Genomic DNA, 14,013 nt, shown 5'->3' with positions numbered 1-14,013 from the left:
CAAGGAGCTATGAACAAATCAATTCACTAATCCCACTAGAGTGTAGCAGCAACAATTTTATGAAATTCTTTAATGATAAGATTGATAAAATTAGGGAAAAAATTACTAGTGCTATGTCCGTGCTATGACCAATTAGAGTCCTTCTCCCCAATTGGTCGTGCGGAGCTTATTTCATTGGTGGAATCTGTTAAGCCCTCCACATGCATTCTAGATGCCATACCAACCCATCTACTTAAAGAATTACTGCATAGCAACGTAGAACCTTTGCTTACCATAATTAACTATTCTCTGAGCCTGGGCTACATTCCCAGTTCATTTAAAATTGCAGTCAGTCATCAAACCGCTAATTAAAAAACGTGGTCATAACACCCAGGAACTGTCCAACTATAGGCCTGTCGTTCACATCCATTTTAGAGAAAGTAGTTTCTTCGCAACTCTTCCTTCTTACAGGCAGAACACGTCAGATTTATTTCAGTCTGGATTTAGACACCATCACAGCACTGAAACGGCACTGACTAAAGTACTGAACAATCTCTTAATTTCCTCTGATAAAGGACATTTATTTTCTCATACTGCTAGACCTCAGTGCAGCTTTTGACACCATTGATTATAATATTCTACTTAATAGGCTGTTTACACTCATTGGCATAAGAGGTCAAGCACTCTCCTGGTTCAGGTCCTCCTACCTGACAGATCGTTACCAATTTGTACTAGTAAATAACGAATGCTCAGAATGTACTAAGGTAAAATATGGCATCCCACAAGGATCTGTACTTGGCCCCATATTATTCTCATTATATATGCTACCACTGGGCACCATCATTTGTAGGCATGGTATTAACTTCCATTGCTACGCAGGTGATACTCAGTTGTATACATCTTCCAATCCGGATGATATCACTACTATTCTCAAGATTGAGAACTGCGTCCAGGACATTAAAAACAGGATGGCGTCTAATTTTCTTTAACTAAATTCCATTAAGACTGGGGTGCTGATTCTTGGGCACAAAGTTACTAGAAGCAATTGAGCATATTCCCCTTACCCTAGATGGTTTTTCAGTAACACCTAAATCTACTGCAAAAAGCTTAGGTGTCACTATTCGGATATTTCATTTGACACACACATATGCAATGTCACTAAGGCTGCCTTTTTCCATTTACGTAATATCGCCAAGCTGAGACACATCCTTTCGTTAGCTGATGCAGAGAAGCTGGTCCATGCTTTTGTCTCGTCAAGATTAGACTACTGTAATGGTCTTCCAATTGGATGCTCTAAACAGTCCATAAAGAAGCTACAACTTGTACAAAATGCTGCAACTAAAGTCCTAACTAAGGCTAGAAAATTCGATCATATTAGTCCCACTTCCGCTGCATTATACTGGCATCCGATCAAATATTGAATTAAAAATTCTTCTGTTGACCTATAAGGCGTTAAATGGTCTTGCACCACAACATCTGAGTGAACTCATTGCTTACTACTGCACTCTCAAAATGCTGGATTTCTCTTAGTTCCAAAAATTTGTAAGAATCACTCTAGTTGTGACAATGACTTGGAAAGCAATGTCTCAGTGAGCCCTCATGACTGTGGTCACCTCTGAACCCCTCCCTTTATTTATGCTGTTATAGATTAGCCTGCTGGAGCCACATGCTAATCACTGGCACGTGAGCTATGTATGTTTAAATCAATGGTTGTTTAAATTGATGTCCACACACTCAACCTGTATTGTCCATCTATTTGCATGCTTCTACCTAAGACGATTGCATGCACGCGCCTACAAGCACCTAGTCTGGTCTGGATTGCCGGTGGATGTACTGATGCCGGGGTTGGATGTGCCATTGCCGCAAGTGGACATGCTGATGCTAGCTCCTACCTGAGGCTCACCATCTACACTGAAGAGACTTTGACTACTTGGCCGGGGAACTAGAACCAGAACTATAACTATAGAACCACATTTTGACCACAAATACGGGTTTGTGCTAACAAGCCACCCAATGGAGTATGGGTTCCCTTTTGAGTCTTGGTCCTCCCGAGGTTTCTTCCTAATCCCCACCATCATAGGGAGTTTTTCCTTGTCACTGTCGCCTTTGGCTTGCTCATTAGGGATCTGGACCCATACGATTGTAAAGCTGCTTTGTGACAACATGTGTTGTAAAAAGCGCTATATAAATAAAATTGACTTTGACCACAAGAATTCTATTAATATAAAATATATTAGTATAACTCCCAATAAAAAAGTCATATAAAAGGTTACACTGAGCAAGTTGGTGAAACAGCAAACCTCTGTACAGAGCCTGATTTGCCCTTTGTCTTTTCTCCAGTGCCTGTAGAATTCTGTAGGAAGGTGGGGTTCAGTTTGTAGAGCTCCTGTAAAAGTTTCTGTTCATATTCCTGATGCTTTCCTGCCTGCAGATGGGACACAAAGCTGCTTCAGATTCAGGCCTGGCTGAACACAGACACCAGGAGGTCATGCAGGCACAGATCTAGTGTACCTGCATCTCCTCTTTCGTGAAACTGGCCGCCTCGTCCCCCAGCTCGTGCAGATACATGCAGTCTGGTTTGGGACACTGCATGCTTTTGAGAAAGTAGCTGCAATACTTTGTTGTACCTAAAGACGCCTGCAATAAAACCGGTCACATCAGATGCTTGGACTGTATGACTACATTTATTACATTCAAATACAATTAGATAACTTTTAGATTATATTACCTTAAGTGTTCTGCCATCTACTACTACGTTGTTGACGCACTGTATAGCTCTGAGAGCATCCTCTGAACGAATGTAAGTGACATAGGCACTGGCACTAGGACCCTGGAGAAGAGCATGGAGTGGGTTGGACAAACAAGTAAATCATGCAGTTAAATAAACAAAAATAAAAAATAATAAACTGCTTCAAGTTTCTGTTCTACCAGTAATGGAAAGTATAAAAGATGATGTCCATGCATGTGTACAACAAAGGTAGGCTTTTACTTCAACACAGAGCTGTGAGGAAGACACGTCACGGATCACCTGGGAGCCTGCATACGAGGTGCTGTTGTTGATGACCACTTTATGGATCTTCCCAAACTTTCCAAAGTATTCTGGCCTCTTCAGGACCTGGAACACAGCATGGAAGCTACTAAATGCCTTGTCTATATATAAAGAACAAAATCAAAAACATTTATTTCGGAGGGCATATTATAATTGAACATTTTACTACCAATCCAATGACCATGTTTCCAAAGATATCAAATCCATAGTAAACAAATAGTTCTGGAGGCTGTACACGAATAATAACAATGTGGAAAATAAATGGGGTTTGTGTAGCAGACAAACTGCATTCAGAATTTATGACCTAAACAACATCAACAGGATGTTTACAATGTGAGCTACATCACCACTGATAAAGGAACAAGACCGTGGGTGATCCTCACAGAATGAAACACTCCCAGGCCTGTGGCCTTTGAATGTCGATTCATTGGCAAATGGATTTGGTTTGACCGAGCGATGCTTTTGAGATTCTGGTCACTCTTAAAGCAGAACCCAGGACCCGGAGATGAGATGTCTATGTGGCTGTCGTTTGGCCCAAGGCCGCCTGCTTCTCTTGCTATTTATTTTTCTTCCCTCCACTCCCCCATCAAACACGAAGGGACAAATAAGACAAGATGAACAGAACTGGAGAACTAATAAAGTGAATAAATTAATTAGAATTCAGCAAGGGTGCAAAAGCCTGAAGGCATCAAACTCTGAGACAGACGACAGAAAACGAAGGAACTTTTTAGGACTTAAAGCTGAGCTTTTTGCTCTTACTTCCCAAACAGCCTGCGTGCCTCCATCTGAGGGGCTGCAGCTTTGTGGATCTAATCTCATTCAGACACTCTTGGAAGAGGCATACATGTTTGTGCTCTGCCTTTCCACTTTTTGCAGTGAATAATTTGTTCTGTGCCGGGAGCTATTCAGGGCACGTGACGTCAGCAACAATTGCAGAGAGATGGAACGTCAGAGAGAGAGAGAGAATGAGAGAAAACAGGTAGAAAAGGAGAGAGAGAGAGAGAGAGAGAGAGAGAGAGAGAGAGAGAGAGAGAGAGAGAGAGAGAGAGAGAGAGAGAGAGAGAGAGAGAGAGAGAATATGTCTGTGGGCACACCGCCAGCAGAGTCTGAAGAGATGGTGGGCAGTCGGTTTCCAATATTTCAGAGTAAATCCACAGAACGGTAATAACATATGGAGTAAATCACATCTCCAAATACAATTTGAAGGTTTTGTAAACACAGACACACTGTAAATTCACTATATATTACTATCAAGAGATGTGCAATGTTGTAGTCTAAGAAGCAGCTATCAAAACTGATAGCAATTACAATCTCAAAATGAGTACAAACCTGTTACAGTTTCTATCTCTCAGTTCTCAAGTCCCATTATTTACACATACTAGTGATAAATTTTAAAACTTTTTTTGTAATAAAATAGATATTATCCGACTACAGAGTCATAATACATCACAGCCTAACCTCCAATCCAACCCTAGTAGTACAGGTATTAGTAACTACGCATCCAAAAATATTACTGAGCTAAATGGCTCCGATTCTATATCGCAAAAAGAGTTCACAACACTAATTAATTCGTCTAAGCCTCCATCATGTATATTTGACCCAGGGCAGCGAGAGACAAGATACGTAACGTAGCATTGAATCTACATTCCTTTACTATAACCCCCAGCGCAGAGGTAAAGAACTTAGGTGTCACAATAGACCCAGATCTCTCGTTCGATTCACACATTAATAATATAACTAGGATGGCGTTCTTTCACTTACGCAACATTGCTAACATTAGAAACATTAAAAATACTAGTGATGCAGAAAAACTAATCCATGCATTCATATCCTCTCGTCTAGATTATTGCAATAGTCTTCTAGCTGGATGTTCTGGTAAATCGATAAACAAACTCCAGCTGGTTCAGAACGCAGCAGCGCTAGTTTTAACGAAAACAAAAAAATTTGATCACATTAGTCCCGTACTATAGTCATTACACTGGCTGCCAGTTAGATTCCGTATTGACTATAAAATACTTTTAACATATAAAACACTGCATGGCTTAGCTCCAGAGTATCTTAGTGAACTTATTGATCATTACAACCCAGCACGTTCACAGGACGCAGGGTTATTAACTGTTCCTAGGATCAAAAAGATCACAGCCGGTGGAAGAGCCTTTTCTTTTAAAGCTCCACAACTGTGGAATAATCTTCCTGCCTTTATTCGGGACTCAGACGCAGTCTCAATGTTTAAAACTCGACCAAAGACTTCTGTTTAGTTTGGCCTTTGAATAATCTGTTACATATTTACCACCACATATCTTTCTTCTCCGAGGTTCAACTGGGGAGTAACACTGCAGTCGGAGCCTACAATACCAGTATCATCACTCTGACACGGAATGAAAACCTGGCGTTCATCACAAGACGTTTACATTGACAATATCAACACCCAGAACTTTCGTTCTAGTTACCTTATACTTAGCCTGATTGTGTGATTTGTTTGTGACTTGTGTATTCGTCTGTATAATTTGTTTTTGTGTAATTTGTGTGTTAACGGGCCGCCCAATGGAGGATGGGTTCCCTTTTGAGTCTTGGTCCACCCAAGGTTTCTTCCTATTCCCCACCATATAGGGAGTTTTTCCTTGCCACTGTCGCCTCTGGCTTGCTCATTAGGGATTTGGACCCATATGATTGTTAAAACTTGCAATACAGGGGTGATAGAGGGAAAAATTCCTGAGCCTGAACTTTTTCTGAGCGCGGGGTGTGTGTGTGTGTGTATGGAGTGTTAGTGTACCATATTTAGAATATTTAATAATTAATATTTAAATAAATTAATAATAAATAAGTCAGGTAATCATTATAGTGAAATAAAAAACAAATTTCTATTAATATTCTGAGAAAATGCTGTAACCTAAAGATTTAGATTAGACACAATATGTTAAAAACAGGCATGATTAATTATTTCTTCATTACGGTTAGTAAATTATAGGATACCAGACAACTCCAAGAAATTATGCAAATAAAGTTTAAAAGAATTACAAGTATTATGATTATAGTTAGTTTTTATATATAAAATTTAATAAATATTTTGTGTTGGTTTATTAGGACATACATTTTGTGCTTTTGTTCATGTATTACACCTTATGCCGTAAGGCGGCCAGGATGAACCAGATCGTCTGACTACCTGTACCGGCTTATATTTCTGATAAAAATTTAACTTAATCAGAGTAAAGATAAAATACTGAATTAATCTTGTATCTACCTCTGAAGCTCTTCCGATGTCTGAAATACAGGCGGTCCCCAGGTTACGACGTTGATCCGTCGTAAATCGATTTTCGGTGTAAATCGGAACATACGTATATACTGTACGTAAATAACGTACTATACGCAGTTATCCTATCCTAAAGCTAGCCTTTTGGCAAATACCTTTATCCATAGCTGCGTTTAACTAATCCTGACGCCGCGCGCGCCAAACACTAAGTTCCTTTTACGACGCAGAACCACTTAGGTCCAAACGAGGCTTTATACAGTAAATGGGAGATGTGTAGTAACCACAAAAAATCGTAACTTGGGAACCTCGTAAGGATCGTAAGGATCATATTTCGGCCTCAAAACAGATAGCATGCGCGCGCGTGTGGTTTATCATTATGATTTGACGGATTTTCCCCCCCCTCAAATTTTTTTTTCTCACGGACGTGTCGGTACGCCGGAATTCCGGCGTGGCGCCTGAAAACTATCAGGCCTGTGCAATATCAAGTTTGAATCACTCCCACTCTGTGGTTGTCAGTAGGCTTGTCCCGATCCGATATTTGGATCGGATGCCGATATTTGCAAAAAATGCGTATCGGTATCAGATCGGCAGGCACGACAAAATGCCGATCCAGACTCCCGATCCAGTTTTTTTAACTTCGGGTTTTCCAGCGCACCCATTTAGATAATCTATTCCAGTTTTTGCGCCAGTGAGTAAAATCCGGTCCGCATTTTCCAGCACACCTTCAGCACATGAGCATAGCATCTCCTACATAACCATTATCGGTAAAAATGTCAGTTGTGTGGGATTATTTTACCTTAAAGAACGACAAAGACGAAGAGGTTGAGTGCAACATATGCCACAGTAAAGTCAAGCATGGTGGTAAAGCTGTAAGAACTTTTAATACAACCAATTTAATCAAGCATTTAGCGAAATACCACCATTAACAATGAAGAGTTTCTAAAGAAAACCGAAGACAAAACGAAAGGTCCTACACAACTAACCCTGGCAGAAACATTTGCAAAGCGTGACAAACTGCCACTTTTTAAAATGCAATTTACAATATTAATTGCAATTATGGCTTTTTAAGCCTTGGTTTACTGATGCCATTTCTGTTTGTTATTTATAATTTTGTCTATTTTGATTTTATTAATTGCTAAATAAACAGGTCCATTTCTCCTTACCAACCATTGTGCATTATTCAAACACACCTAATTCAGCTGGCTACTTGTTATCAAGAGTAAAACGCTTTTAAACACGAGTTTCACAACAAAGTAAGTTGGCTAAATAACTTAAAACTTTAATACATGCTCGGATATGCCGGTGTTACGGTCAATTCAGTTCTCCCTGTTCCCAAAAAAACCGCGCATGTGCGAAATTTAAAGGCAATTTAATAATAGCTAAAATAAAAATATTAGATCCGACACATTAAATCTAGCTAGCAAGCAAGCAAACAGAGGCTGAAAAAGTAGCGTAAATAAATATCCAACTAATTTTGTACATTGAATCCTCTGTTAAAACACCCGAGATTTACAGCACAGTTGGTCACAAGCACACAAAGTTAAATTTAGCTAGAGAAACAAAACCAAACCCCAATTATAATGTGTACACATCGAGTAAAGGAGATAACCCAGCAGCAGATTAATGAGTGATGATTTCGCACATGCACGGTTTTGGGAGAACAGGGGCAACTGAATTGACTGTAACATCGGCAGATATCGTTATTGGATCAGAAGTGCAAATAAATATCGGTATCGGATCGGAAGTTCAAAAAGCTGGATCGGGACATCCCTAGTTGTCAGTTCACTTCTGTAAATATTGCAGAGGTTTGCAAAACTGCTTCATATCCAATCCACGCCCACTGAAGCAGCCAATGAGAGAAATGATCATTAGAATAGAAAACACATTAGCTGAAGGATTGTAGGTTCTTAAAGGCTGTAATATGACAAGATTTTTTTTTGGCTTTTATTATATGATTAACAGACCTCCTTTAAAGAATACTGTAATTCTGCCAAACTGTGAGGAAAAGGAGTAAAATGTCTTCAAGTTAATTTCCTCTGTAGTGAATTCAATCACAGCTAAATCAGCATTCTGCTGTGAAATGAAGCCCATACAAGAGCATACAGGAACTGCCAACCAATAGCATGCAGATTAGTGCTCCATGTTCTGTTCCTCTCTAAAAAGAACTTGTTAAACACCGAATTTCTCTCCTGATCATTATTAGAATGGGCTGGGTGTGAGGCGCCGTGTGTAAGATCACCTCTGGGTCTGCGAGTCTCTGCGAGAGCCCCACGACGAACACCAGGTTCCTCTGGACGACCCGCACGCTGCCCAGGTGCTTGCGGTTCTCTGTGAGCTTCTGTTTACGCTCATTCTGCTTCTGCTTTTTCTGGTTTTTGATCCTCTGCAGCTCCTCCTGTGATAAGGGCTTGTACACTGCCGGGTCTTCTGGGTAGGGCTGCAGCAGAGTGATGGAGCAGTTAGGAGTGAAGATCCTTGGACCTGGATGGGTTTTCTGTATTACCAAGCATTCACCTGCTGAACTTGTCCAAAAAAGGACTACAGCAGATATTTGGTATTTCTTCCCTACAGGAGCATTATGTGTTGGTGCAGTTTCAGTGAAATGAGGCTGTATGGCATGAAGTCTGTGGTGTGCGTAGCATCAACACTGGGGAATGTCCTTGACTGAGGTGTTTTTATGAAGAAAGGAGAGAGAGGAGTCTGTTGGGGCTCTGCAGTTTGTCACCTTTCACAAGACATCTGCAAAGCACAACAACGATATCATTCAAACACTGAGGCAACGGGTCAAGTGCAAATGTTTCCATCAAAGCTTTGGTGATGTTGAACACCAGCCATCAAACACTTTTCTCCAACAAGTCGAGTGGAATTGGTTCCAAAACAAAGTGCTGCTCCACAAAAGACCCATATGGAAAAAAATAATGATTTGCATGAGAGCTATGATCAAAATGAGAGAAATCTTTGGGATACTTTACTGTAATTGGTGATCTGATACCTGGATTATCAGGCAAATTTCCCTAACCTACTCTAATGTACCTATGAGAGCAGAAGGCCAAAAGAATGACCCTTTCAGCCACTGCAGGAGACGTTGGTCATTCAAAGAGCATTATTTTCCAAATACTAAAGCTTTAAAAAAAAATCACATTCAGATAACACATTGAAGTCCCAAAAAATGCATTTAAGACGAATGCACAAATGAGCAGATTCATGCAGAAACTCTTGATGTAGAATCAGTTCAACACTACAGCTGGAATCACTCAACAGTTTGGCACCAAGTGGGGAAAGATTCTGCATGTACTATCTTGCCATCTAAAACATTTGGCATGGGGGACAGAAACATGGGGGGACATGGGGGACAGAAACATGGGGGGACAGAACCCCCATTCTACAGACATTCGTCAGCAGAGAGAATCAAAAGGCTAGACTAACCTTTACTGAGAAGACTAACCTTTACTGAGAGGTATGATGTGTGGACAGAGGAGAACTGGTCCAAGGTTCACTTGAGTGATGAGGGAAAGTTTAAAATTAGTTGTATCAAATAAGTCGGCATGAAACTGGGGAAAGACAACCCAAAGTGTGAAGCAGTACATCAAGTTTGGAGGAGGAAGCGTTATGTTTGAGGGGGACGTTTTCTGCAGTAGGTGTTGGGCTTCATACAGCTGACTGCTGAAGTTTATTCAAACCTCCTTCAGCAACATATTCCATCTCCATGAATTTCTCCCAATCAGCCAGTAATTTGTATGGAAGACAATGCCCCTCGTCACAGAAACAGGTCAGGCCTTCCTTTAGAACACTGAAAAAATTAAATAGCCATACAAGAATCCTGATCTCAACTGATCGAGACTCCCTGGAAGTTCACTGATGTCAGAGTTATTTCCAAGAAGCCCACTATAGTTACCAAACTGTGGAAGAGAGTGGAAGATGATCAAACTTGAGCAGATGTTCTGCGAGTGCAGCTGCAAAAGCTGTAGCCTACAAAAAGGTCACTTGTAAGCTTTGTTTCTGCTACAGTGGTTACAGTTCTCAAATACTGACAGCTGCATTTTCCACAATATGAAGGTATTTGCTGAACTGCCTTGGTTAGTTTGAAAAACATGTTAGGATAGGATTAGGTTAACCTTAACTCTAACCCTAGAAGAACAGTGGTATACTGATGGTATTGATATTGCTTAAAATTTACAGTGATCAATTTTTTTTTATAGTCACCAATATTTATGAAAAAATATATATACACAAGTCATTATATAATCTGTCTCTACTGTACGATTATTCGTGGTTTTTAATGTATACTTTAAAAGTGGGAAAAATACAAAAATCTAATTTGTAATACAGCTGGAGATGCTCAAATGTAAACAAAAATAACAGTCCGGTTGTCAATAGATAAAACCATTTTCTCCAAGCTTCCTATGCTTTTTTTTTTTTTTACTCCAACACAAAGCACAGCCCCAAATTTTCCCCCCCAAGGTAACACCACATTTAAAGAAGCTCAGTTACACTGTTGGTTTTTCATGCGGGGCGGCCCGATCTCTACCTTCCTGCAGGCGGGGCACAGGCCATTCTCGTCCGTGCGGATGCGGTGCCAGCAGAATCGGCAGATCTGGTAGCCACAGGTGCAGGGGAAGAAGTTGACGTCATCGATCTCCAGTGGCTCCATGCACAGAGGACACTCCATGGGGTCCTCCTTGACCTCGGGGCTACAGGACATCCTATGGCACTAGGAGGGAAGGAGCAGTGTGATCACAGAGTGGAGGATAAAGAGAGGGAGCACAAATGGAGGTGCTATCTACACAAACAGTAGAACTAGTTATTGAGGGGTCACCCATGGATTTGTGGGTTTATAAACTTCACATTCCAAAAAGATACATGGACCTGTAATTTATTTCTAATAAAATAGAAGGGAAAGCATTTTAAGATAAAATAAAAACCCTAAATAAAATCAGTCACAGATTGACCACAAAATAATCAGATACAACATGCAACTGGAACGGGGAGCTATGCATGTGTGACCAGGTTGGTTCCCTACAGGCCTAACGGGAAGCTCTTTCCTTGCCATCTCATTTCTACAGTGTCAACAACTCAAGTTTCTCATTTAACAACATTCGTAACATGCTCAGGCAATGCAACGCAACCTATAACTCAGACACAGACATCAGAGCACAATAAGGCTTTATTTCCAGCATCAAAACATTTAACCCCTCCACATTTACGAGTGAACTAGCATTGAATAATCCTGTACAGGAGGCTCTGCAACTTCCTCAAAGGGAGGACAAAAAACAATGAGCAATATAACCATTGGTGGACCTGCTGGTGGACTTGGGAACGATGAAGAAGCTCAGAGCTACAAACTCATCATTCTCAGCAGAAGCCCAGCTGAGTGAGGAAGCACCACAGCAGATATCTCCACAGGAGACATGCGTGGTTTGAAAACAGCAGCATGTGGGACAGTTAAGATCATGTGTACAAAGCACAGTGGGTCATCACAGACTCCACTTTAACTACAGCAAGTTCTCCATGATGCCATCAGGAAACAAACATGGAATGTTTTAAGAAGAGACATTTTCCACACACTATTTGGCTTCACAATGCAGCCTAGAGCCTAGTCTAGAAGTTACGCACACTGCACATTGCACTAAATATGAAGACAACGGCCTATTGTTCCAACCGTTTGCAAAACCTGTTGTATATTATCTTGGGTTGCATTTCTGTGTAGGTTTGTTTTGCGGTCTCTTGTATGTTGTCTACTAAGATTTGACAAAGGGATTGCGTTGCTTGTGTTCACGCAATGCTGTGGGAGCTTGCAGCCAATGTACAGTGTGATGTTTCTCGGGTGCGAGAAATAAATTGAAAACTTAAAACATGCTGCAGTAGAGTGAAGAGGCACATCTTTGTATGCCCATCAACGAAGAGCTGATCGAATAGAACACCACCAGTACCACAGCACCACAACACATGCCTTTTATTGGGTGAGTGGAGTAATTTAACCATGGTTCATTTCCTAAAGAAGTAATTTACTTAAATGTTGGAATTAGAATTAGGGCTGATAATAATAAGGCAAAGAGGAATGGCCCATCTGTTTACATCCATCCATGTATGCTGTGATTATTTTCTGTTATCTTCTGTAAGTCCTACTCCCTCTCCACTTTGGGCAGTGTCAACTACAGGTTCTGTTTCTACATACAGCATTGCTTAATTTTTAAACAAGTTGCCTCTATGGCCACAGAGGAGGAAATGCCTCACCCAGACCTTTACATTTGCTCCAAGATCTCCAACAAGGCACAGCATTTCCTCATGAAGACCACAGTTATGTCAGTTACTGGACAAAGCTTTCAAAGGCACTCATGAGAAAACACCACCACCTATTAGTAGACAGCACAGTGAGCCAATGTTTAGGACAGGGCTTTCCAGATAGGCCGTACATGGAACGGCATCTGTTAACAACGAGACCCAGCCTTTACAAATATGTTGCATCACACAAGCACAACAGGTCACTAGACAGGTGACCAAAAATGCCAAACGCTGATCCACGGAGACCAGACGGACGGTTCCGCTTTTACATCCTTCCCAAAAACCAGGACAATCTTTCTATTCTTTGCTGCAGGCAGTGCGAAGATGCAGTGACCAGTGCAGCAGCAGGGGGCGCACCAGGGGCGAGCGTCAGGACCGGGTGTGAGCGAGGTGGGATTTAGTCAGCTAAAAATACACTGCTGAAGGGAAACTGGCTGCCAATGAAGATGCCAGCACCTCTAGTTCACGCTTTAAAAGGGAAGTGGGGAAGGGGCTTGCAGGGTCCTCCCTGCGTCCTGCTGCTTTACATGTAGGAACATGAGCACGTACCCAAAGCCCAAGAGGGTCTGAGCAGAGAAACAGCTTCTTGCAACACACCATCTCCTGAGACCTTGGATGGGCTTATCAGCATGCATTGTGGTTTTTTTTTTTTTTTTTACTATTATTATTTGTTTGTTTAAAATGGCTGAAGCAGCATGGAGTTAATGCCGAGATCCGCTCTGCAGCGGGACAAGCACGGTGCCCGAGAAAAGACTTTGTTTATGTTTACGAGAAAAAATATTGGTATCGGATAAAAGTAGCTTTCTATTGCTACGTGCAAAGCACAACTTCACACAATTTAACATTTGAAGACAATTCTGTTTACAAAAAAGAAAATACGACACAGTCACATGATCCTCCAGGCAATGTAGTCTCCTCTAATCATCTGATCAAACTGTGATATCAGCAATGCAGCACAAATACAGAGCAATTAAGTTCACTCTGTAAAGTTTAACCTTGGCCATACTTTAAAGTCACACTAAGTACATACAGAGCATGAAACTTTCATTAGGTTAACATACTCTACCCAATAGCCTGTATACTCTATTGTATAGCCTACCACTATTGTACTAGGAAGTCAAATACCCAACTGTGCCACTACCCTCTATAAGTTGTGTCCATCTTTACTGGAGCAGTATACATTTATACCCAGTTAATACTACTAATAGTATGCACTTATACTGTGGCCACACACAATTTGTAAGGAAAATGCGTATTAATACATTGTAAACACAAGTAGCAGCTTGTTAAGTACAGCTGTTGAGCTGGTATGGGTTATAAAGTGTTTATGCAATCTATATGCAGGTAATGTTCTTCACACAACTTACAAATCATGGATGAATATACTAATGATATTTAAATGGGTATCAGCTAGATGTGACCATTTTAAATGAGAGAGAAAATGGAAATATCA

The 14,013-nt window shown here is 40.8% G+C and overlaps 1 protein-coding gene across 3 annotated transcripts in view; it reads right to left on the bottom strand.

The window, feature by feature from the left end:
* cnot4b (CCR4-NOT transcription complex, subunit 4b) overlaps window positions 1-14,013 on the bottom strand; it is a 34,018-nt gene that overhangs the window by 13,046 nt on the left and 6,959 nt on the right. For all 3 annotated transcript variants that reach the window (XM_077005072.1, XM_077005074.1, XM_077005073.1), the window contains exons 2-7: window positions 10,807-10,989; window positions 8,518-8,715; window positions 3,008-3,094; window positions 2,708-2,809; window positions 2,491-2,616; window positions 2,280-2,404 (exon numbers count right to left, since the gene is read on the bottom strand). In XM_077005072.1, coding sequence (XP_076861187.1) covers window positions 2,280-2,404; window positions 2,491-2,616; window positions 2,708-2,809; window positions 3,008-3,094; window positions 8,518-8,715; window positions 10,807-10,980 — 812 coding nt within the window. In that variant the 5' untranslated portion in view covers window positions 10,981-10,989. The remainder of the gene's footprint in view (window positions 1-2,279; window positions 2,405-2,490; window positions 2,617-2,707; window positions 2,810-3,007; window positions 3,095-8,517; window positions 8,716-10,806; window positions 10,990-14,013) is intronic.

This window comes from Brachyhypopomus gauderio, chromosome 5 (assembly GCF_052324685.1).
Source record: "Brachyhypopomus gauderio isolate BG-103 chromosome 5, BGAUD_0.2, whole genome shotgun sequence".
Lineage (NCBI taxonomy): Eukaryota > Metazoa > Chordata > Actinopteri > Gymnotiformes > Hypopomidae > Brachyhypopomus > Brachyhypopomus gauderio.
This window is presented reverse-complemented; position numbering and strand designations above follow the sequence as displayed.